Source organism: Hyla sarda, chromosome 4, assembly GCF_029499605.1.
Source record: "Hyla sarda isolate aHylSar1 chromosome 4, aHylSar1.hap1, whole genome shotgun sequence".
NCBI lineage: Eukaryota > Metazoa > Chordata > Amphibia > Anura > Hylidae > Hyla > Hyla sarda.
The window spans coordinates 178,683,160-178,707,523 of NC_079192.1; the positions used below are offsets into that span (position 1 = coordinate 178,683,160).

General features: G+C 42.5%; 1 protein-coding gene across 1 annotated transcript in view; it reads left to right on the top strand.

Moving 5' to 3' along the window:
* The first annotated feature begins 3,484 nt into the window (after positions 1-3,484).
* LOC130368756 (bombesin-like) overlaps positions 3,485-24,364 on the top strand; it is a 31,179-nt gene continuing 10,299 nt past the window's right edge. Inside the window, exon 1 of the mRNA XM_056572929.1 lies at positions 3,485-3,699. Within this exon, the coding sequence (XP_056428904.1) occupies positions 3,537-3,699 (163 nt within the window). The 5' untranslated portion in view covers positions 3,485-3,536. The remainder of the gene's footprint in view (positions 3,700-24,364) is intronic.

Consider the following 24,364-nt stretch of genomic DNA (forward strand, 5'->3'; position numbering starts at 1 on the left):
ACGTGCGACTCCCACCTTGGTCTTACGTCAGTAACACAGGTATTAGGATAGGTACGCAGGTAGGGTCTTGACCCGGAAGGGTTCCGGTTCGGCTTCTAGCATTGGCTGGGGCGCTAACGGTCCGTTACAGGTCTTCTGATTGGATCAGGAGACCGGTCCACTAATGATGATGAGTGACACCAGCTTATAAATAGCCCCGCCGATGTTTGGGTCACATTATAGCCACATTACCTCTTGATAACGCTGTCTCAACAGCGAAACATGTCGGGGGTGGCTGTGCTTATATTTTAAGTCGCACGTCATAGTGTTGCCATTGCGGCAGGCTGCAGCGCCGCTAAAACAGTTACACTATCAGATAGGGGGTCCCCCACTGGTTATTTCTCACTGTTCAAGCAACACTCTGACATTTATTTTTAATCAATTGAGTGGGAATATTTTATTACACTATTAAAGTTATATTTTAGGGGACTTATCAAGAGGGGAGTTAGTGACTCCTGGGCTTCGGCCCTGGGGTTTGTAGTTATTGTGTCTTAGGACCCCTCATTCCCCCGTTGGGATTTTTTCAGTGTGAATCTGCTCTCATCTGTGAAAGAAACAGGGTGTCAAATGAAGAGCTACAATTTTTGGTGTTCTCCGGTAAATGCCAATATTGTTGCACAGTCTTGCGCTGTTACAGAGAAGCATTAGAGGATACAGATGAGCTGAAAGAATGGTCGAAGGTCCCTTAACGTGCTCCGTGCTGTCTGATCATTGCTCCTATACTGCAGCCAGCCATGGCAGGCAGTAGTAAAGGAGTGATGATAGCACTGATCAATGCTATGCTATGGCATAGCATTGATCACTGACTGCAATCTACAGATTGCAAGTAAAAGTCCCATATGGCGATAAAAAAATAGTGAAAAAAATGTGTAAAGAAAAATTAAATTAATGTGAATTAACCCCTTCCCTAATAAAAGTTTGAATCACCCCCCCCCCCTTTTCTAAAAGTTTAAATAAAATAAAAATATTCAAAATGCAAAACTAGAGAAGAATCACTCAAGAAGGATGAAGAGAGAGTGAACCTTTCCCTTTTGGGGGCCTTCCGGCTCTTGCCTCTCCAGTGCACCGTTTGTCATTTTCATTTGCACCAAAGAAGCTGAATTTGATTCAGGATCCTTCATGCTTCCTACCAGGACAGATGTCCCTGAAATGTAACTCACGTAATGTTTCCTGCATTTTACGACCATTATGTATAGATGCTAACTGTGAAAATGAAGTAATGGCTACAAACTGTACTGAAGTATACTATGCCACAATTTAAGAGGAGTTAAAAACAAAATCGTCATAAAGCCATGATCTAGGTCTCTGGATTTCCAATGAACCCTGGATTTGGAACATTTGAAATTGGTTTATCACAGGAATGTAGAATTTGTACATGGTTTCACAGTAAAAGTAAGATATTGGCAACAATGGAATTCATATTATCAGAGCTGAAACTACAGCTTCCTAAGTAATTCTGGATCATTTCTATGAACAAAAGAATTATTCTTACAAGATCATAGATGCTACTATAAACATACACAAGAACCTTCCATCTTTTTGGTTGTTGTTTTCTTTTTGCCTATATCATGCACACTCACCCCCACTAGTCCTAAAGCATAATTTGTTTTATTCTAGTGCAGCTGCATCTATGGCCCAGATTTATCAAAGAATGTCTACGGTAGAGCTATTGTCCCACGTTTATTTGGGCGGTGGGTTTGACTAGCGTGCATCTTATTTATCAAGAAGGTGCAGCAGGATGATTAATTTTGCGCAGCTCTGCTGTGGTGGGAAAAACTCTACCACATACACTTTATCTAGAAGCTTGTGAGGGAGGGAAGTATACACTTTCCCAGGTCCTGAATTTGGCAAGTTAATTGCATTTTAGACGCTACAATCAAATTTGGTTGCGGTGTCTAAGGGGTTAAAGTCGGGCATCTTCGTGATCGGTGATGTCTAGCATTAGAGATGGGTCCTGGTGGCAGATAGCCGCCAGGACCACCCAGCTATGATCTGCACTCAGCTCCTGAGCCCGTGTCATAGAAGGGGAGTGGGACGTTGTCGTCCACAAGAGGTTAAAGGTTGAATTGCTGAAGGTAGAAGTGATTCTCACGCCTACTGATAGGTGGTGTAGCGCCTAAAAAAGTACCTTTGCGCACAAAATAGCAACTTTTGACAAAAATCGCAAATGATAAATATGTGACCACTGCATGGTCAAAAAGAAAAAGTTCTACGGGTAGGCAAAAAGAGTAAAACTGTCTATATCAAAAGACGCATAAAAGTCGCTAAATATGCTGCTTGCGCCTGAACTGCGCCAAAACATAGACAAAAAAAATGCTCTAAAAGCAATGATAAATCTCCCCCTATGTGTTTTATTACCGTAATACGGTCATTGTTTTATTCCAGCTCAGCTGCATCCATGTGTACTCTAAATTGGTCATGTGATCATAAGTCTGACTCAAATTTTCCAATTTCTAATGGTTACAATTGAATGTCAGGCTCTGACTTTCTGTAAATGACAGGATGATATATCACTTACCATTTGCCTCATACTAGCTCCAAGACCCCTCTCAGCTCCATCTGCTATCTCTATGGGATCAGGATATATAGTAGTTATAATCCTTCCCTGAGGCTGTGTTCACAGATTGCGTTTCTTGCTGCTTTTTTCTGTTTTTGCTTTGGTTTTCCCCAAATCATGGCAAAAATTAAGATTGTAGTTCAATTGTGCAAAATACGGTAAAACATTATTTTTACCAAATTAGCTGCGAAAACTGCTAAAATGCAGTAAAATCAGCGAAAAGAGGTAAGTAAGGGGAATATAAAAAAAAAATCTCCACCTTAGTTTTAACAGCCTTTGCTGCACTATATAAGCAAATAAAATAATTCTCGAAATGCTTCTTTAAAGCAGTTTCATAAAAATAATAAATCAGGATATAATTGCTAAAAAAACAAATAAAATAAAAAGCCAGATATGAGACTTATACTAAACCTTGGGACACGGCAATTGTAATTATTGCTGCTAAAGCTGAGGTTACTGGGTGGATTTCACATGGATGATGCGGTCGATGGAGAACTGTTACCAGTATAACAAATTGTAATAGTAGGTGATAGACAAATACTAGAAAATATGTTATTAGCATTAGCATTAGCATGCCTAATGATTAATAGCCATGCTAATGCTACAACTCAAATATGATTATCTACAGTTCAGCTGGTACTGTAGGGGTTACATTCTATGTTTTGCTGCATCCTCTGGAGTACACCAGCTGCACCTGTAGCACGATATCCTGAGACTTTCATGCATATTAGGTATTCACATACACCTGCGCACTATAAACAAAGTGCCCCCTTTTGGAAAATGGAGGGTTAAGTCCTGCATACAGTGGTAACACGTGTTACTCCTCACAAGCCTGCTGCCCCCCCCTCCCAGAGCACCTACTATATAAAGAGACTGTGAGTGAAGGGAGAGAAGAGAGATCAGTCCTCGCATCCCTCACACATCTCCACACAGCACAGACATGTCTGCAGTTCCTCTCACCAGAATTCTGCCCATCGGGTTCCTTGCCCACCTACTTCTCTTCTCTTTTGTCTCACTCACTGTCTGCGTGGAGTTCACTGAGGAAACTGGCAAACTGGGCAAAATCAACGTACTTCAGAGAGGAGGCAACCAGTGGGCAATTGGTAAGTAGAACTTTTACAATTCTAAGACACCAAGCTGCCAACACTCAATTGCTTCTGAAATTAAAGGGGCAGCGTCAACAATTTACTTTTCATAGCTGACAGCTGTTTCTGTCTATTTATTATTATTATTATTATTATTATTATTATTATTTGAGTTATCTGTAGTTCTCATTTCATTGAAAACAATAAAAAAAACATTAAAATTAAAGGGTCAGTACTGTGTGGTACAGCATGGGTTTATATATAGTGGTCCCTCAAGTTACACTATTGATCGGTTCCAGGACAACTATTGTATGTTGAAATCATTGTATGTTGAGACCAGAACCCTATGGAAACTGGTAATTGGTTCTGAAGCCCCAAAATGTCATCCGAAAAAAAGAAAAAGTGAGGATTAAAGAAAAATAAGTAGATAACTAATATAGATAAAACAAATCCTTACATTTAAAAGTAAGGAAGATCTGCTGGGAGCGGTAAATCACTGTCTATGTTAGTGTTTCCCAACCAGGGTGCCTCCAGCTGTTGCAAAACTACAACTCCCAGCATGCCCGGACAGCCGTTGGCTGTCCGGGCATGCTGGGAGTTGTAGTTTTGCAACAGCTGGAGGCACCCTAGTTGGGAAACAATGGTTTATGTAGAGGACAGGAGCTTCTTCAGGGTCCTGTAAAATACACACATTGGGGTGGGGGGGGGGATTCATCAATCTATATAGAGTAATTTTAGGTGTATTTTCTTGCGCATGCTGGGAGTTGTAGTTTTGCAACAGCTGGAGGCACCCTAGTTGGGAAACAATGGTTTATGTAGAGGACAGGAGCTTCTTCAGGGTCCTGTAAAATACACACATGGGGGGGGGGGGGGGATTCATCAATCTATATAGAGTAATTTTAGGTGTATTTTCTTGCGCAAAATCTTGCGCAAGGATGTTTCCTGCGTTCTTTTTGTGCGTCTTTTTTTGGTGGAACCTTTTCTAAAGATGTCACCGTTCAGGTGTACTGTAGAGCCGTTTTTCCTGTAGACATGAATTTACCAACTGCGTCTTTTTTTTTTTTTGCGCACAAAAAGAACGCAAGTGTCATTTTTTTGCGCAAATATACACCAGCTCCGAGCACACGTACAAGTCTGCCTTATATTTTTTTTCAAGAGCTGAGATGGGCTGGATTCTATTACTGCACATGATTCACAGAGACCCGTGCTCAAGTTTAGTAAATTTTGCGCAGCTAAATGACAAATACACGCAGCAGAAAGGGGTAAAAAAAAAAGCTCTACCATACACTGATGTTGATGCATTCCCCCCCAGTGTCCTTAATAGAGCCACCCTTACTTAGTGTCCAAAAGAGCAGCTAACCCCGGCACAGGTAAGGAGTAGTACAGAACTTGTAGTTCCTCCCTATACTGTAGGGTGCACTACCTGAAACCAGTCAGTGCATGCACTTCAGTAATACAGGGGATTTACCAGTAAAATGCCCATTCTGATTGGTCAGTTCCTCCAGTTGTGACAGGTATCTCAGATCTGCACTGTCCGTAGCATTGTATGTTGAGTCTGGTTTCAAGTTACAATGGTCCAGAAAAGACCTTTGTATGTTGAAACTATTGTATGTTGAGGCCATTGTAAGTTGAGGGTTCACTGTATATATTTTTTAAGTATTACAGTAAGATGAACATTTTTTTGTCAATGTGTTACAGACAGTGACATGAATCTTGTCCTAGAAGAGTCATGTGCAGACAAAGATGTATTGTCACTTCTGAGATGTCCCATAGAATCTATTTTGCAGCATCAAATGGTCCAAATAACAGGGTAGGATAAAAGGTCTATTTATTCCAAAAAGTATCGGTGGCAGATTTCATACGGGTAATGTAGTCACTCAAATGATATAAAAATCATAAAAAAAATAGTATGCAAAAACCAACAATCATGTAAATGAAATATTAGGTATCTCTTGGCACACTACAGATGGGTGACCCTTGCTTTTGGAAGAGACTGGTTTGTCTAGTATGAGAGAGTTTTAGGAAGAGTTTAAAGGGGTATTCCAGGAAAAAACTGTTTTATATATATCAACTGGCTCCAGAAAGTTAAACCGATTTGTAAATTACTTCTATTAAAAAATCTTAATCCATTCAGTACTTATGAGCTTCTGAAGTTAAGGTTGTTCTTTTCTAAGTGCTCTCTGATGACACCTGTCTTGGGAAACACCCACTTTAGAAGAGGTTTGCTATGGGGATTTGCTTCTAAACTGGCCATTTCCAGAGACAGGTGTCATTGGAGAGGACTTAGACAGAAAAGAACAACCTTAACTTCAGAAGCTCATAAGTACTGAAAGGATTAAGATTTTTTTTATAGATGTAATTTACAAATCTGTTTAACTTTCTGGAGCCAGTTGATATATATATATATATATATATATATATGTGTGTATGTGTAAGTTTTTTTCCTTGTTAACCCCTTTAAGGAGACCTTATTGGTATACAAAAAGATATTTGACATAAGAAATGGACGCTCCTCTGTACAATTTAATTCCCTGTAATGCTCCTAATGCCCAGGATAATAGAGAAGATAAAGAGGCATAGAACAAAGTGAATCTGCATTTGGCATTGATGCTGAACTTGAATTGGTAGTGTTGTTCTGACAACTGACGATCATTGGTCTCATCCGACTGTAAAGAATTAAAGGGGTTATCCAGGAAAAAAACTTTATATATATATATATATATATATATATAATCAACTGGCTCCAGAAAGTTAAACAGATTTGTAAATTACTTCTATTTAAATTTTTTTATCCTTTCAGTACTTATGAGCTTCTGAAGTTAAGGTTGTTCTTTTCTGTCTTAGTCCTCTCTGATGACACCTGTCTCGGGAAACGCCCAGTTTAGAAGCAAATCCCCATAGCAAACCTCTTCTAAACTGGGCGTTTCCCGAGACAGATGTCATCAGAGAGCACTTAGACAGAAAAGAACAAACTTAACTTCAGAAGCTCATAAGTACTGAAAGGATTAAGATTTTTTTAATAGAAGTAAATTACAAATCTGTTTAACTTTCTGGAGCCAGTTGAGATATATATATATATATATATATATATATATATATATATATATAAATAACTGTTTTTTACTGGAATACCCCTTTAAAGCTAATAAATATAATAATGGAATCAAGCTAAAATGAAAACACTAGCGCTTTAATTCTAGGGGTGTGAGACTACTGAGGTTGTGCCTGCTCCGGCTGTACTATTGGTACGCACCCCTGATCCTCCTACAAAATAACAAAATAGTATAAAATATGTGTCTATAGTTGGCGCAACTTGGTCTTATTAAATGTTAAAACAGTCGTAATGACTACCATAATAAGGACACTTATAATAGTCATCACAACTGTATTATCATTTAATGAGACCAAGTTGTGCTAACTATAGACACATATTTTATAATACTGGAATCGTTGTTCCATTGGTTGGTCTGACTCTACACCTTGTGGACAATATTCCATAGTAACGACTGATAAATGCTACTATGAAACCATTTCACAGAATATAGGTATACATGTGAACAATATTTGCAACAGCAAAAAGGATATTCCATGTGAAAAAGTTTTATCCTTTTAAAGATTACCCCAAGTGCAAATGTTGTCCCCTCTCTACGGGACAGCAGATAACTAACTTATTGTTGGCTGTCCGCCTATGGGACCCCACTAATCCTGAGGAATGGAAGTCAGCTGACCCCCAAATGAATGGAGGAGCAGCAGCATGCAAGCACAGCCAGCATTGAGTTAAAAGCGCTGTCCTAAAATCACACGTTAAAGGGGTATTCCAGGCAAAACCTTTTTTATATAATATATATATATATATAATATATATATATATATATATATATATATCAACTGGCTCCGGAAAGTTAAACAGATTTGTAAATTACTTCTATTAAAAAATCTTAAGCCTTCCAATAGTTATTAGCTTCTGAAGTTTTCTGTCTAACTGCTCAATGATGATGTCACGTCCCGGGAGCTGTGCATGATGGGAGAATATCCCCATAAGAACTGCACAGCTTCCAGGACGTGAGTCATCAGAGAGCAGTTAGACAGAAAACAACAACTGAACTTCAGAAGCTAATAACTATTGGAAGGATTAAGATTTTTTAATAGAAGTAATTTACAAATCTGTTGAACTTTCCGGAGCCAGTTGATATATAAAAAAAAGTTTTGGCCTGGAATACTCCTTTAAGCCATTTATGATAAACTAAATTCTAGACTAGGGTCTAGAACAGTGGTCTTCAACCTGCGGACCTCCAGATGTTGCAAAACTACAACTCCCAGCATGCCCGGACAGCCATTGGCTGTCCGGGCATGCCAGGAGTTGTAGTTTTGCAACATCTGGAGGTCCGCAGGTTGTAGACCACTGGTCTAGAATAAAATTGTTATAGTTGTTTTTTTTTAAATTCTTTCACTTAGCCTTAGCTATATTTGTAATGTACTGAGTTACATAACTTCCTCCCTTAATGAAATAATAGATTAACTACTTTGTCCAGCAAGCAGGTAGTAAACTGGGATCTTTTATTGTCTGCCTATAAATAATTCAATGTGTATTTTCATTGCTCATATGTACTATTAATGTATCTTTATAGACATTGAACAGTTTATGAATTGACTTGCATTTCAGTCTCGTCACTTGTGGCTCTCCAGCGATGCTATGTCCGCACATTATATTAAATACACACTTTATTCTTGCTCACAATACTGACAAAGGGTATGTTCACAGGTACTGTATATGCTGCAGATTTTATGTTGCTGTTTTTATACTTTGATTCATATAGCATAAAATCCACCGCATAAATTCTGCAGCATATACAGTATGTGTGAACAGACCCTAAATGAGAGTATGCAATACCATTCCTCTCCAGAGTGCCAGGGACCATGTGTCCTTAATAAAAGTCATGTGAACTGTAGCATGTTTTAGGATAGCTTATATTCTGTTCAATAAAAGCCTACACTGGAAATGGGGGTCTTCGCTGCAGTCACGTAGAGTGCCACCATAAGTGGAGTTTTACGTAAAGTGCATCTGATTTTGACAATGTTACATTACCATATATTGTTGTGGCAATATTGTAGTAAACCTCTTATTTTTTAGTGTCCTGTTGAGCAGCAAGATATTTTTCCTGTCTCTGAGGGGGGGGGGGGGATATATGTATTAAATAATTCTAATGTAACTGATTCATAGATAGAGGGTAGTGTGTTGGGAGAAGCAGCCTTTCTTATGGACAGCTACATAGCCTTTGCAGTTCTTTGCGCTTGTTGAGGCACAATTTAGGCAGTGTACAACCCTTTAATGTCTAATGTATATTTCCTTATCATTCCATTTCTCTGCTTTATGTATTAATGATGGTGTTAATCTTACGTATTATTGATTGGTGTTAATCTTACAATCCCCAATATAGATCTGCAGGTAAAAGGGAACTGATAATTCCCTTTCTGTGTTCAACCTCTACACAAAATCATCTCTAATAACTCGTATGCTATGTTCCCACTCAGTTTCTAAGCCACATATTAGCCTATGTGTGATAGCCTGGGGGAGTAGGGTATATGGGGTGTAGTTGTGCGGTGACTAAAGGGTGCTTGTTTAACCCTTTCTATTCGTGAGGGCTCATCAGTAATGCTTGTCGTACCGCCACCCTTCCCAAGAGTGATAGGGAGGTAGAGAATAATTGAATGTCCACAACCGGAGAGTTTGCTGAAAACAGTTGTAACTTTTACTGAAGATTTTATGCAAGATTCATAACTAGAACCAGTCTCTATACATGCAAGTTCTCTTGGAGATTGACAAAGGTTGGGACTTTAAGCAATTTAGAGTCTTTAGGATAATATGCGCTGTTCCACTGGATTTAGGGGAATTAGTTGCGGTCCAGTAATCACGTTAGCTTTAGCGGGATTAGTTCAGAACTCACGGTTTAGTTCAGCTGAGGCCGGTAGGTTTTCTGGCCTAGTGTGTCTTTAGAAGTTGCGCAGATCTGTCCTGCTAGTCCGGCATCCACGAGAGCAGCAACCCAAGAGAGCGATAATTGGCTACAGCGCCCTTATATGGGCAGTGGCTGAACTAGAGCTAATTTGTCCAATTCTTCTGTCAATCACCATTACAAAGGGTTATGGGTAACATGTGACCCAAGGACCTCCAAAGGTCCTCCAACATACCATAGAGGATTTAACATAGTCACATGACCGAAGGTCCTGCGACGCTAACAATGTAAGTACTCTATACATTATCCTAAATACACACATTATTAAATATATACATATGTAAACACTATAGAGTTAGAGTAGAAGAGAGGCGACAAGGGGCTGTCCTACCTGGGGGAACCTACCTGAGCGTAGTAACTCTGACTTTGGGGACTTCCACACTAGGTACGGTATGCAATATGGTACCGGGACACCACATATGTTTACACGTCGGAATTTCCGTGCGGAATTCCACTTGTAATGTCAGCACAGAAATTCCGCTGCAGCAGAGTCCCGTTAAATTCAATGGGATTCTGCTGCGCTGTACACACAACTGAATTTCCGTGCGATGTTCCTGGTACGTTAATTCCTATTTCTGTGTCCACACAAAGTCCGTCTACGAGATGGCACATTCCTGTGCTATGTTAGCGCTGGAATATTATGCTGGCGCCCTACAGTTTGCGGAGTGTCTGCAAGGAGATTCTACGTGCGGACATTTCGCTGTGTGAACATAGCTCAAGAGCGAATTTTGATCAGTATTGTTACTTAACCAAAAGTGGAACCAACTCAGTAAAATAGCCACTGCAGAGATTTGAAGGTACCGGACACTGCTATGTCACGGAAGGGAAAGGGTACTGTACACACGGCAATAATTGCACAAAGTCCCGGTTTTTGATAAAGTGAGTGGTGCTCCACATTAAAGTGCCAGTGTATATTGCACAAACATAGAAAAAAAACAACGATGGAGCAGTGGCGTACCAAGAGGGGGGGGGGGGGGGTGGCCCGCCCGCCCCGGGTGCCACTCTCAAGGGGGCTGCCAAGGGCGGACTGACCCGCCACCGCTGCTGAGGTCCGGGATGCTCATCCCAGATCCCCAGCAGACAGCGCTACATTCTCCTGTATGCGCGATACACGCACATACAGGAGAAGGCGTCCCCTCTGTGTGAGCCGCATCGGCAGCTTACACAGAGGAGACGTGACCTCTGCCCCCACGCAGCACGCAGTACAGGCGCCGGTGACGTCACTCATCCGGCGCCTGTACAGTGGAGGGGAGAAGACGCGGGCCCTTGCTGAGGAGATCGCTGCGTGGGATATCAGGTGAGCATCCTTTTTTTTATTTTATTTTTTTTAACCCTGCCTATACCTATAGGGAAGGGGGGGGGGTGCTCTGCATATACTTATAGGGAAGGGGGGTGTTCTGCATATACTTATAGGGAAGGGGGGGAGAGGGGTGCACTGCATATACCTATAGGGAAGGGGTAGAGGGGGGGTGCTCTGCATATACCTATAGGGGAGGGGGGGGCTCTGCATATACCTATAGGGAAGGGGGGAGAGGGGGGTGCTCTGCATATACCTATAGGGAGGGAGAGGGGGGTGCTCTGCATATACCTATGGGGAAGAGGGGGGTGTAGCTCTGCATATACCTATGGGGAAGGGAGAGTGTAGCTCTGCATATACCTATGGGGAAGGGGGGGGATGTAGCTCTGCATATACCTATGGGGAAGGGGGGGTGTAGCTCTACATATACATATGGGAAAGAGGGGGGTGTAGCTCTGCATATACCTATGGGAAAGAGGGGGGGGTGTAGCTCTGCATATACCTATGGGAAAGAGGGGGGATGTAACTGCATATACCTATGGGAAAGGTGGGGGGTGTAACTCTGCATATACCTATGGGAAAGAGGGGGTTACCTGGCTACCTACCTACCTGCCCTTTTACTGTGCAGGACACCAAGGAGGGCATTATTAGTTTGTGGGCCTATAGATGTAAAGATTGTGTAGAGGAGGGGAGGACACTGAATATATGCAGAGTCTGACATGTTTTTCCTGCAGATGTTAAGAGATCCACATGGCGGTCTTATCCGGACGGAGAAGAAAAGGAAAGAGGACGCCGCTGATCAGAAAAGACGTAATTGTGAGTCCCAAAATGTAACTCTAATCACTTATATGGTATACACATCCTGTGTACAGCTGATATCTATCGCCATATGGTTCTGTATATAATCACTTATATTGTATACAGATTCTTTATAGTATACTGGTCTGTATATAGTGGTTTTATTCAGTACAGTATGGCGGTATTATCCAGTTATTGTGTGGCGGTATATATTTACTCCTTGTATACCAGTATTATTGGTCATGGAAATTTACCTACGTTAAAGTGTTTCACATATATAATTTTTTATTTATTGTGTGTAGGATTTGGGTGGAATAGGAGCGTGGCAGAAGATTGACGAGCTGCAGAGCCTAGCAGGGGCCCTTGCCTTTTTTTTTTGGTCTGGGGGCCCCGAGTGTTGTCAGTCTGCCCCTGGGGGGAGGGGAGGGAGGGGGTGTAATTAAGGGGGGTGCGTGTGTGTGTGTGTGGGGGGGGGGGGGGGTGCCAAACAAAAGACTAAAAGAAGAAGGAATTTGGTGCACCTCAGTAAAATACTGTAATGGAAATTTTTAGGAATTTTTATTTTGGTGTTGTATCAAAATAAGGGCTCAGAAAACTGAATGGGAACATAGGCTGAAAAAGGGTTTACACTGGTATTTTATTGTGTCCATGCACTTATTGATCACCCACTTCTAAATATCATCCGTCAGTATGCTGACCTACCTTTGTGTGGCTAAGACAGAAGCTTTATGCTTTTGTCAAATTTTCTCTTCTCTTAATGAACCACCAGGTCCTGCTCTCCCTTCTATTCCTACCCAATGTTTTCTTGTCATGTCCTGTGTACCCATTTATACCTATTAAACTTTTATTCTTGCATGTGCTGCTTAAATGCAGACAACAAACTTCCAAAAATTTGTTGCAGTCATGTTTAGTAAAGTAGGATGGACACCATTGACTCCTAGTATCATGATGAAGCCCTCAAACATTGAAGAAAGATACTAAACGTGTCACAATCATCTTCTTATAACTGAGATATAGTTTGCCTCTTGAAGTTTTTACAACCTTCAAGGGGTATTCCAGGCCAAAACTTTTTTTCTGCATTATGAATATTACTATATACTGTTATTTGTAGTGAACGATCACTTCAGGAGGAAGGAGAAGAGGAGTGGAGAAAATACATGATAACATTTCCTATCTGAAACCTGAAACAATGGTTATGAAACACTGTACCATAAAGCAGCATCCATTGAAATTCACTCTGTAAACTGTCTCACCTAAAACAGAAATATGTTGTCTGTTTTTGATGACATCCATTCCTGAGTGGATACATTGAGAGGAACAGATAAAAATAAAATAAAAAAATGCCAGTATAAAATCCTATAACTAATATTTCTATTCCATAATTTTGAATTATTTATAAAAGCTTTAGTATTCTTTAAGGAGAAATGCTACAAAAACTAAAAACAAACTTTAACTCACCTTTCTATGTTCCCCTGTTGCGCCGATATCAGCGTCCCGTTCCTCTGGCGCTGCTCGGCTCCCTGCCTGGGCCAGTGATAGGCTGAGCGCTCTGGTTGGCTCCTTACATGAGAGTGCACTCAGCCTATCACCAGCTGAGGCAGGACATCGCTGCAGCTGGCGATACTCTGACCCTAGTGTGACATTCCGAGCCTAAGAAGCAGGGAGCCGAGCAGTGCTGGAGTATCGGCGCGAAGGGGGAACGTAGAAAGGTGATTTTATTTTATTTTTTTCACGTTTTGGAAGCCCAGGCACAGGAGAACTTAAAATATTTGCATGGCATTTCTCTGTTAAATCTAAAACAAGGTCATTTTAATAATGATCAATGTCAATAATTCTGGGGCCTTATGTGTGCTCTGTGTTTATTTCAGCAGTGTTGCACTCTGTTCTTGCATTTAGTCCTAGGGGAGGTACAGATACAGTGTAGAACAGCCCATTAGCTGCATGGGTAATCCCAGCTACCTCTGGCCACCACACCCAGGCCAGAGAGGGTCAGGGAGTCCCATAGGTGAGATATGCCATAAATGTCTTTGATAGATACACTGCTTCAAAGCATTCAATGTTGTATAAAAAATAATAAAACTTATGTAACTATTGTAGTGTAAGGTAGTATTCAATTTCGAGTCTTAGATTATCTGGTGAATGCATACAAAACCAATAAAAATATAAATAATAAGATTGTCAACAGGATAAATAAGAAGTAGCAATAATCTTGTGTAAGTGATTTGTTATTAGCGCTCACAGTACCCAGCACGACATGAAAATTGAATTTCATGCAGAACATTATCAAGGTGTCAGCCCTGCCTCTTAGCATTGATGTACACTGCTCAAAAAATAAAGGGAACACCAAGATAACACATCCTAGATCTGAATGAATGAACTAATCATATGAAATACTTTCGTCTTTACATAGTTGAATGTGCTGACAACAAAATCACACAAAAATTATCAATGGAAATCAAATTTATCAACCCATGGAGGTCTGGATATGGAGTAACACTCAAAATCCAAGTGGAAAACCACACTACAGGCTGATCTAACTTTGATGTAATGTCCTTAACCCCTTTACTCAACAGCCTGTTTTGGCCTCAATGACCAAGGCCTTTTTTTCAAATCTGACATGTGTCTCTTTATGTGGTAATAACTCTGGAATGCTTTTACTTATCAATCCAATTCCGAGATTGTTTTTTCGTGACATATTGTACTTTACATTAGTGGTCAATTTTGATTGATATATTTAGCGTTTTTTGTAAAAAAAATGAAAAATTTGGCGAAAAAAATGAAAAATTAGCATTTTTCTAGACTTTACATTTTATGCTTGTACCATAAATAGTCATATCGCACCAAATTAATGATTAATTTACATCTACAATATGTCTACTTTATGTTCCCATCATTTGATAAACATTATTTGACTTTTTTAGAATCTTAGAAGGTTTATAAGTTTAGCAGCAATTTTCCAGATTTTCAAGAAAATTTCAAAATCTGATTTTTCAGGGACCAGTTCAGTTCTGAAGTGGAATTGAGGGGCCTGAATGTTAGATACCCCCATAAATCACCCCATTTTATAACCTGCACCCCTTAAAGTAGTCAGAATGACATTAAAGAAGTTTATTAACCCTTTCGGTGCTTCACAGAAATGAAAGCAAAGAGGAGGCTGAATTTAAAAATTTCATTTTTTTTGCAGATTTTTCATTTTTATCCATTTTTTTCTGTAACACAATAGGTGTTGACAAAGAAATAAAACTCAAGATTTATTCCCTGAATTCTGACGTTTTTAGAAATATCCCATATGTGGCCGTTTTGCGCCATGTGTCTCTCATGCAGGCCTCAGACATGAAGGAGTGCTATGTGGATTTTGGGGCACCCTTTTAGTTTAGGATATTTTGTTGGCATCATATAAAGTTGCAGAGGCATTGGGGTGAAAAAATATTTTTGGGAGACAAGTTGACGCTTTTATTGGTACCATTCTGGGACACATGTGACACTTTGAGCGTTTTTTATTTTATTTTTTATGAGGTGATATACATAAAAAAATCTATTCTGCTGTTGTTTTTTATTAAAAGAATTTAGGTCGTTCGTCATGCGGTATAAAAGACATGTTAACTTTACTCTGCAGGTTGATACGGTTACGGCGATACCAAATTTCTATGCTTTTTTTTATATTTTAGTTCATTTATAGCATAAAAACGATTTTAGTAAAAAAAATCACGTTTTTAATTCGCCGTATTCTGTGAGCCATAACTTTTTTATTTTTTCACTGACGCAATTGTGTATGGACTCTTTTTTTGCGGGACATGTTGATGTTTTTTGGGGGACTATTTTTGAGTTTGTGTTGGGGTGTAATATATATATATATAATTTATTTTACTATTTTTTTCCAATTTTTTTCATTTTATTTTTCATATTTTTTATTTTAATTTTTTTTCACATTTTTATTTTTTTTTCACTTTTTTAATTTCTTTTTCACTTTATTTCACATTTAACTTTTTTTTGTTTTACTGTTATACACAGAATTCAATGGAGTACACATCTGTACTCCATTGAATTTTGCCTATGTCTGTCAGTACTGACAGGCATAGGAAAGATCAGTCCCTACCTTAGGTAGAGACTGATCACTCATGTTGCCATGGCAACGGAGGCTACTGTCAGTCCTCCGGTTGCCATGGCAACCATCAGCGCTCTGCTTTCACTTTGCAGAGCGCCGATGGTGACAGTTGGAGCTCCCTCCTTCTGTAATCCTAATAGACGCCGCGGTCACAGTGACCGCAGCGTCTACAGGGTTAACTCAGGATCGGAGCTGCGCTCCGATCCTGAGTGCTGCGGGCGGCCTCCCCCAACGGGGCTCCTCTCACCACCGATCGCTTCACTGAATGAAGCGACGGAGGAGAGGGGGAAGGAGGAGACCGCCGCCAGATCCCTGCTTTCGGTTCGTCTGAACTGACGGACCAATAGCAGCGATCGCCGGCCGGGGACCGCTGCGATTGGTCCCTGGCCGGCTTCAGGGAGGTCCTGCTGTGTAGCACAGCAAGTTTCATAAAACTGTCACAGCGCGCGGCGGCGCTGTGACAGTTTATGTCCATCAGGTACATGTACCTGATGTTGCGCGAAGTCACCGCGATTCATCAGGTACATGTACCTGATTTTGCGTAAACGGGTTAAAACAAGTTGAAATGAGGCTCAGTAGTGTGTGTGTGTGGCCTCCACGTGCCCATATAACCTCCCTACAATGCCTGGGCATGCTCCTGATGAGGTGGCAGACTCCTGGACAGTGTGGTGCAAGTGGCTTTGGTGGATAGAGCGAGAAATGATTTCCCAGATGTGCTCAATCAGATTCAGGTACCGAGAAGGGCGGGCCAGTCCATAGCATCAATGTCTTCTTCTTGCAGGAACTGCTGACACACACCAGCCACATGAGGTCTAGCATTGTCTTTCATTAGGAGGAACCCATGGCCAACTGCACCAGCATATGGTCTCACAAAGGGTCTGAGGATCTCATCTCAGTACCTAATGGCAGTTAGGCTACCTCTGGCAAGCACATGGAGGGCGGCCCACCCCAAAGAAATGTCACCACACACCATTACTGATCCACCGCCAAACCGGTCATGCTGGAGAATGTTGGAGGCAGCAGAACTGTCAGAATATGGACTGGCGGAGGGTGAGGACACTGGAAGTGGATCCTCTGTGCCAGAGAGGTGATGGCGTGGGCCATACCAGGGGAACGGAGTCTATGGGGTTACTGGTATTCACCAGATCCCGCCGCAAAGCGGGATGGACTTGCTGCGGCAGGTAACCCCCAGGTCTTTCCACCCGGTAGCGACTCAACCTCTCTGGCAGCTGAGATGGCGTGGTACAAAAGGACAAGGCAGGGCAAGGTCAGACGTAGCAGAAAGGTCAGGGCAGGCGGTAAGGTTCGCAGTCAGGGGCAACAGCAAGGATTCTGGAAACACAGGCAAAGGACACACTGGAACGCTTTCACTAGGCAACAAGATCCGGCAGGGACAGGAAGGGGAAGTGATGTTTTATAGGGAAAACAGTGATTGGACTTGATTGGGCCAGGCACCAATTAGTGGTGCACTGGCCCTTTAAATTTGAGAGAGCCGGCGCGCGCGCGCCCTAGAGAGCTAGGCCGTGCGCGCCGGGACGGGACAGAGGAAGGATGGGGCAGGTGAGAAGAGACATGGGATGCGATCCGTGAGCGGGCACGTCCCGACCCGCGGATCGCATCCCCTCCGGTGACGGTAGCAGCGCTCTCGGTCAGCAGCGCCTACCGGAGCGCTGCAAGCAGAATAACGTCACGAATGCTCCGGGGAAGCAGCAGGACCCGGAGCGCTCGGCGTTACAAGAACGTTCTCCACGGCATCTCCAGGCTCTGTCATGTCTGTCACATGTGCTCAGTGTGAACCTGCTTTCATCTGTGAAGAGCACAGGGCGCCAGTGGCGAATTTGCCAATCTTGGTGTTCTCTGGCAAATGCCAAATGTCCTGCACGGTGTTGGGCTGTAAGCACAACCCCCACCTGTGGATGTTGGGCCCTCATACCACCCTCATGGAGTCTGTTTCTGACCGTTTGAGTGGACACATGCACATTTGTGGCATGCTGGATATCATTTTGCAGGGCTCTGGCAGTGCTCCGTCTCATGCTACCACTAGATTGAAAGCACCGCTAGCATTCAAAAGTGACCAAAACATCAGCCAGGAAGCATAGGAACTGAGAAGTGGCCTGTGGTCACCACCTGAAGAACCACTCCTTTATTGGGGATGTCTTGCTAATTGCCTATAATTTCCACATGTTGTCTGTTCCATTTGCACAACAGCATGTGAAATTGTCAATCAGTGTTGCTTCCTGAGTGGACAGTATGATATCACAGAAGTGTGATTGACTTGGAGTTACAATGTGTTGTTTAAGTGTTCCCTTAATTTTTTTGAGCAGTGTATGAACTATGTCAGACATTTGAGCTGTAAAAAAAATAATTATTAATCATAACTGTTGAGTACTATTGTATTACATATGTCAATTATTATCAAACAATTATTCAGTTCACATCTCCACTTCTGCCCGTTGTTGGGCTATAAACTGACAAAAAGGGGTGCTGATGTATTATCCGATGTGTTACCGACAGTCCCATTGACTTGAATAGGCAAAAGTCTAATAGGGGGAGATTTATCATTGTTTTTTTTTTTGTTTTTTTTTTTCTTGCTTTGGCTTTGCTTATGTGTTACACATTTATCTTACTATGAAGGGGGTTGATAAATTTGGTGCACATTGGCAAAAAACAATAAATCACTTCAGAACACGTTTTGTTCATTTCCAGGGTGTATACCATTTTTGTGCCAGACTTAAAAGCATGATCTACAATGCCAAAATTAGTAGGTTTGGCAGATTTTTCTCTAATATGTAAGAGGGCATTATATTTTGACTTATCTCCAATTACAATTACAACATGTATCTAAGATCGATTACTTATCCTGGTAATTACATTTGAAGTCATCACACCAGACAATATGATATCACCATACAAATAAGTATCATGTTTATTAGAGCCTGCATATGTATAAGGGATGTCATCATATAAAACACTATGATATCATTGAAGGCCTGGAGATTTGCTCAAGTTTAGCTTTTCTGTAGGTATTCTAGCTTCAAGTGATTCCTTATAGTAAAATGTAAAAAAATATCCCTTTCCTCTCTTTTTGTGAACCATATAAGAAAATAAAAAATGTATGTGTCAGTGAAAGACCACCTAAAACAAGAGTTTTATAAAAAAAAAATAATCAGTATAATACTTTTGCTACCGTATATTCTTGGAGTGTGTTGGAAGCATCATTATGGACTATATACAATGTTTCCATGCATGGGATGTGTGTACAATATACGTCAGTTTACTACATATGTGTAGAACACATAGGTGGCTGTTCTGTTAATTTCATTAAAAAAATTATATTCTGGAAGGGTATTAAAAGACATAAATAAATTGAGTACAAGAGTAACTCATCTGTGACAATGCCCTTCTGGCAGAAGCAACTGGGACCATTTTCAGGTATGGTTGGTTGGAGTCCAGATGGTTGTGGGCAGCACATATAATGCAACTAAAAAACTAATCTATGACACAGTTTGTGTTTGTATTTAGACAGTTATAAAGAAATAACAGAATCATTCTACATATGTTCAGAGGACACATAAAACATTGGTTATTGCTAACTTCATGAGTTGAGGAACAAGATCAATAAGCAAGCCGTTCTTATTGGTTAGGTTAAACTGACTAAAACTCTTTACAAAAGTAGTTTAAGTTTTAATACCAAGTGGCAAGATACGGAGCTGAAAGGCGACATTTGTCATGCAATTGCCACGTAAAAAACTGTTACATTACAGATGCCACATGAAGCAGTGCAGAAAGTTACCTCTTCAATGTAAGAATGCTAAAATAATGTAAAGTCATAACAAAAGTCCCTCTGTCTGCTTCACTTTATAAAACTGTACTGAATAAAGGCCACATACGTAGAACTATTGTTACGCCGAGCGCTCCGGGTCCCCGCTCCTCCCCGGAGCGCTCGCAACATCCCCGTTACTGCAGCGCCCCGGTCAGATCCACTGAGCGGGTACGCTGCGATACCGCCTCCAGCCGGGATGCGATTCGCGATGCGATTCGCGATGCGGGTGGCGCCCGCTCGCGATGCGCATCCCGGCTCCCGTACCTGACTCGCTCTCCGTCGGTCCTGTCCCGGCGCGCGCGGCCCCGCTCCCTAGGGCGCGCGCGCGCCGGGTCTCTGCGATTTAAAGGGCCACTGCGCCACTGATTGGCGCAGTTGTTCTAATTAGTGTGTTCACCTGTGCACTCCCTATGTATACCTCACTTCCCCTGCACTCCCTTGCCGGATCTTGTTGCCATCGTGCCAGGGAAAGCGTTTCCTTGTGTGTTCCTAGCCTGTGTTCCAGACCTCCTGCCGTTGCCCCTGACTACGATCCTTGCTGCCTGCCCCGACCTTCTGCTACGTCCGACCTTGCTCTTGTCTACTCCCTTGTACCGCGCCTATCTTCAGCAGTCAGAGAGGTTGAGCCGTTGCTAGTGGATACGACCTGGTTACTACCGCCGCTGCAAGACCATCCCGCTTTGCGGCGGGCTCTGGTGAATACCAGTAGTAACTTAGAACCGGTCCACTAGCACGGTCCACGCCAATCCCTCTCTGGCACAGAGGATCCACCTCCTGCCAGCCGAATCGTGACAGTAGATCCGGCCATGGATCCCGCTGAAGTTCCACTGCCAGTTGTCGCCGACCTCACCACGGTGGTCGCCCAGCAGTCACAACAGATAGCGCAACAAGGCCATCAGCTGTCTCAACTGACCGTGATGCTACAGCAGCTACTACCACAGCTTCAGCAATCATCTCCTCCGCCAGCTCCTGCACCTCCTCCGCAGCGAGTGGCCGCTTCCGGCCTACGACTATCCTTGCCGGATAAATTTGATGGGGACTCTAAGTTTTGCCGTGGCTTTCTTTCACAATGTTCCCTGCACTTGGAGATGATGTCGGACCAGTTTCCTACTGAAAGGTCTAAGGTGGCTTTCGTAGTCAGCCTTCTGTCTGGGAAAGCTCTGTCATGGGCCACACCGCTCTGGGACCGCAATGACCCCGTCACTGCCTCTGTACACTCCTTCTTCTCGGAAATTCGAAGTGTCTTTGAGGAACCTGCCCGAGCCTCTTCTGCTGAGACTGCCCTGCTGAACCTGGTCCAGGGTAATTCTTCCGTTGGCGAGTACGCCATACAATTCCGTACTCTTGCTTCCGAACTATCCTGGAATAATGAGGCCCTCTGCGCGACCTTTAAAAAAGGCCTATCCAGCAACATTAAAGATGTTCTGGCCGCACGAGAAATTCCTGCTAACCTGCATGAACTCATTCATCTAGCCACTCGCATTGACATGCGTTTTTCCGAAAGGCGTCAGGAGCTCCGCCAGGATATGGACTTTGTTCGCACGAGGCGTTTTTTCTCCCCGGCTCCTCTCTCCTCTGGTCCTCTGCAATCCGTTCCTGTGCCTCCCGCCGTGGAGGCTATGCAAGTTGACCGGTCTCGCTTGACGCCTCGAGAGGACACGACGCCGCATGGAGAATCTTTGCCTGTACTGTGCCAGTACCGAACACTTCCTGAAGGATTGTCCTATCCGTCCTCCCCGCCTGGAAAGACGTACGCTGACTCCGCACAAAGGTGAGACAGTTCTTGATGTCAACTCTGCTTCTCCACGCCTTACTGTGCCTGTGCGGATATCTGCCTCTACCTTCTCCTTCTCTACTATGGCCTTCTTGGATTCCGGATCTGCAGGAAATTTTATTTTGGCCTCTCTCATCAACAGGTTCAACATCCCGGTGAGCAGTCTCGCCAGACCCCTCTACATCAATTGTGTTAACAATGAAAGATTGGACTGTACCGTACGTTACCGCACGGAGCCCCTCCTAATGTGCATCGGACCTCATCACGAAAAAATTGAGTTTTTGGTCCTCTCCAATTGCACTTCCGAAATTCTCCTTGGACTACCATGGCTTCAACGCCATTCCCCAACCCTTGATTGGTCCACAGGAGAGATCAAGAGCTGGGGTACTTCTTGTTTCAAGGACTGTCTTAAACCGGTTCCCAGTACTCCCTGCCGTGACCCTGTGGTTCCCCCTGTAACCGGTCTCCCTAAGGCTTATATGGACTATGCTGACGTATTTTGCAAAAAACAAGCTGAGACTTTACCTCCTCACAGGCCTTATGACTGTCCTATTGACCTCCTCCCGGGCACTACTCCACCCCGGGGCAGAATTTATCCTCTGTCCGCCCCAGAGACTCTTGCTATGTCTGAATACATCCAGGAAAATTTAAAGGGGTTTATCCGCAAATCCTCCTCTCCTGCCGGAGCTGGATTTTTCTTTGTGTCCAAAAAAGATGGCTCCCTACGTCCTTGCATTGACTACCGCGGACTTAATAAAATCACGGTAAAGAACCGATACCCCCTACCTCTTATCTCAGAACTCTTTGATCACCTTCAAGGTGCCCACATCTTTACCAAACTGGACCTAAGAGGTGCTTATAATCTCATCCGCATCAGGGAGGGGGACGAATGGAAAACTGCATTTAACACTAGAGATGGACATTTTGAGTATCTGGTCATGCCCTTTGGCCTGTGCAACGCCCCTGCCGTCTTCCAAGACTTTTTTAATGAAATTTTTCGTGATCTCTTATATTCCTGTGTTGTTGTGTATCTGGACGATATTCAGATTTTTTCTGCCAACTTAGAAGAACACCGCCAGCATGTCCGCATGGTTCTTCAGAGACTTCGAGACAATCAACTTTATGCCAAAATGGAGAAATGTCTGTTTGAATGTCAATCTCTTCCTTCCTAGGATACTTGGTCTCTGGCCAGGGACTACAAATGGACCCAGATAAACTCTCTGCCGTCTTAGATTGGCCACGCCCCTCCGGACTCCGTGCTATCCAACTTTTTTGGGGTTCGCCAATTATTACAGACAATTTATTCCACATTTTTCCACTATTGTGGCTCCTATCGTGGCTTTAACCAAGAAGAATGCCAATCCTAAGTCCTGGTCTCCTCAAGCGGAAGACGCATTTAAACGGCTCAAGTCTGCCTTTTCTTCTGCTCCCGTCCTCTCCAGACCTGACCCATCTAAACCCTTCCTATTGGAGGTTGATGCCTCCTCAGTGGGAGCTGGAGCGGTCCTTCTACAAAAAAATTCTTCCGGGCATGCTGTTACTTGTGGGTTTTTTTCTAGGACCTTCTCTCCGGCGGAGAGGAACTACTCCATCGGGGATCGAGAACTACTGGCCATTAAATTGGCACTTGAGGAATGGAGGCATCTGCTGGAGGGATCAAAATTTCCAGTTATCATTTATAGTGTTGCTCACGAATATTCGCAATTCGAATATTATTCGCGAATATCGCATATTCGCGAATTCGCGAATTTCGCGAATATAGCGCTATATATTCGTAATGACGAATATTTTTTTTTTTTTGTATTTTTTTCACAGTACACATCACAGTGATCATCCCTCTCTGCTTCCAGCTTGTGTGGTGTAAAGAAGGCTCTAATACTACTGTGTGAGACTGGCGTGCGAAAATTCGCATATGCGAAAAATAACATATACTAATTTTCGCATATGCGAAATGTTCGCGTATGCTAATTTTGTATATGCTAATATTCACATATGTTAATTTTCGCATACGCGAATTGTAGCATACACGAATTGTCGCATATGCGAAAATAAAACGAGACTATAACGAATATGCGAATATTCGCGAATATATGACGAATATTCGTCCATATATTCGCGAATTCGAATATGGCCTATGCCGCTCAACACTAATGATCACTGTGATGTGTACTGTGAAAAAAAAATATATATATATTCATAATTACGAATATATAGTGCTATATTTGCGAATTCGCGAATATGCGATATTCGCGAATAAAATTCTCATTGCGAATATTCGCGAGCAACACTACATGCCAATAAGGACTCTTTTGTTATGCAACATATTTGATAATTGTCAGATGGCCAGATACCTATACCATAGATTTTGTTGTACCTGGTTTCCATGTGAATATATAAGTCTATACATTTATGACTAGCCTCAGATATATGTGGGCCCTTAGGTGACAGAGGCATAGAAGGCACCCAGTCTACCACAATGTTAGGCTTCACATCTGCATCAGAGGCTTCATTGGGCGTCTCCATCAAGATTGTGTTTAACAGGACAAAAAAGACGCTGCATTGAGTATTTTCTTGTCTCGATAGAGTCTGGCTCCATTGGGGTCCATTGTGCAGCAGACCAGCTGGCTGTGTTTGCTATTACTAAATGGAATCTCTGACGAAGGCCCTGAAGGGAGCCATTTGTTTAAAAAAGGTGCACTGTGAGTTGAGCAGAGGCTAGTCATTTATGGGTTATCCAGGCATGACACAGGTGACAGTTCAAGTATTGCCCCCAACCATGCTATGCTGGCCCTGCCAGAGTTTTCCTGGTGCTGACTAGTGTTGCTCGCGAATATTCGCAATTCGAATTTTATTCGCGAATATCGCATATTCG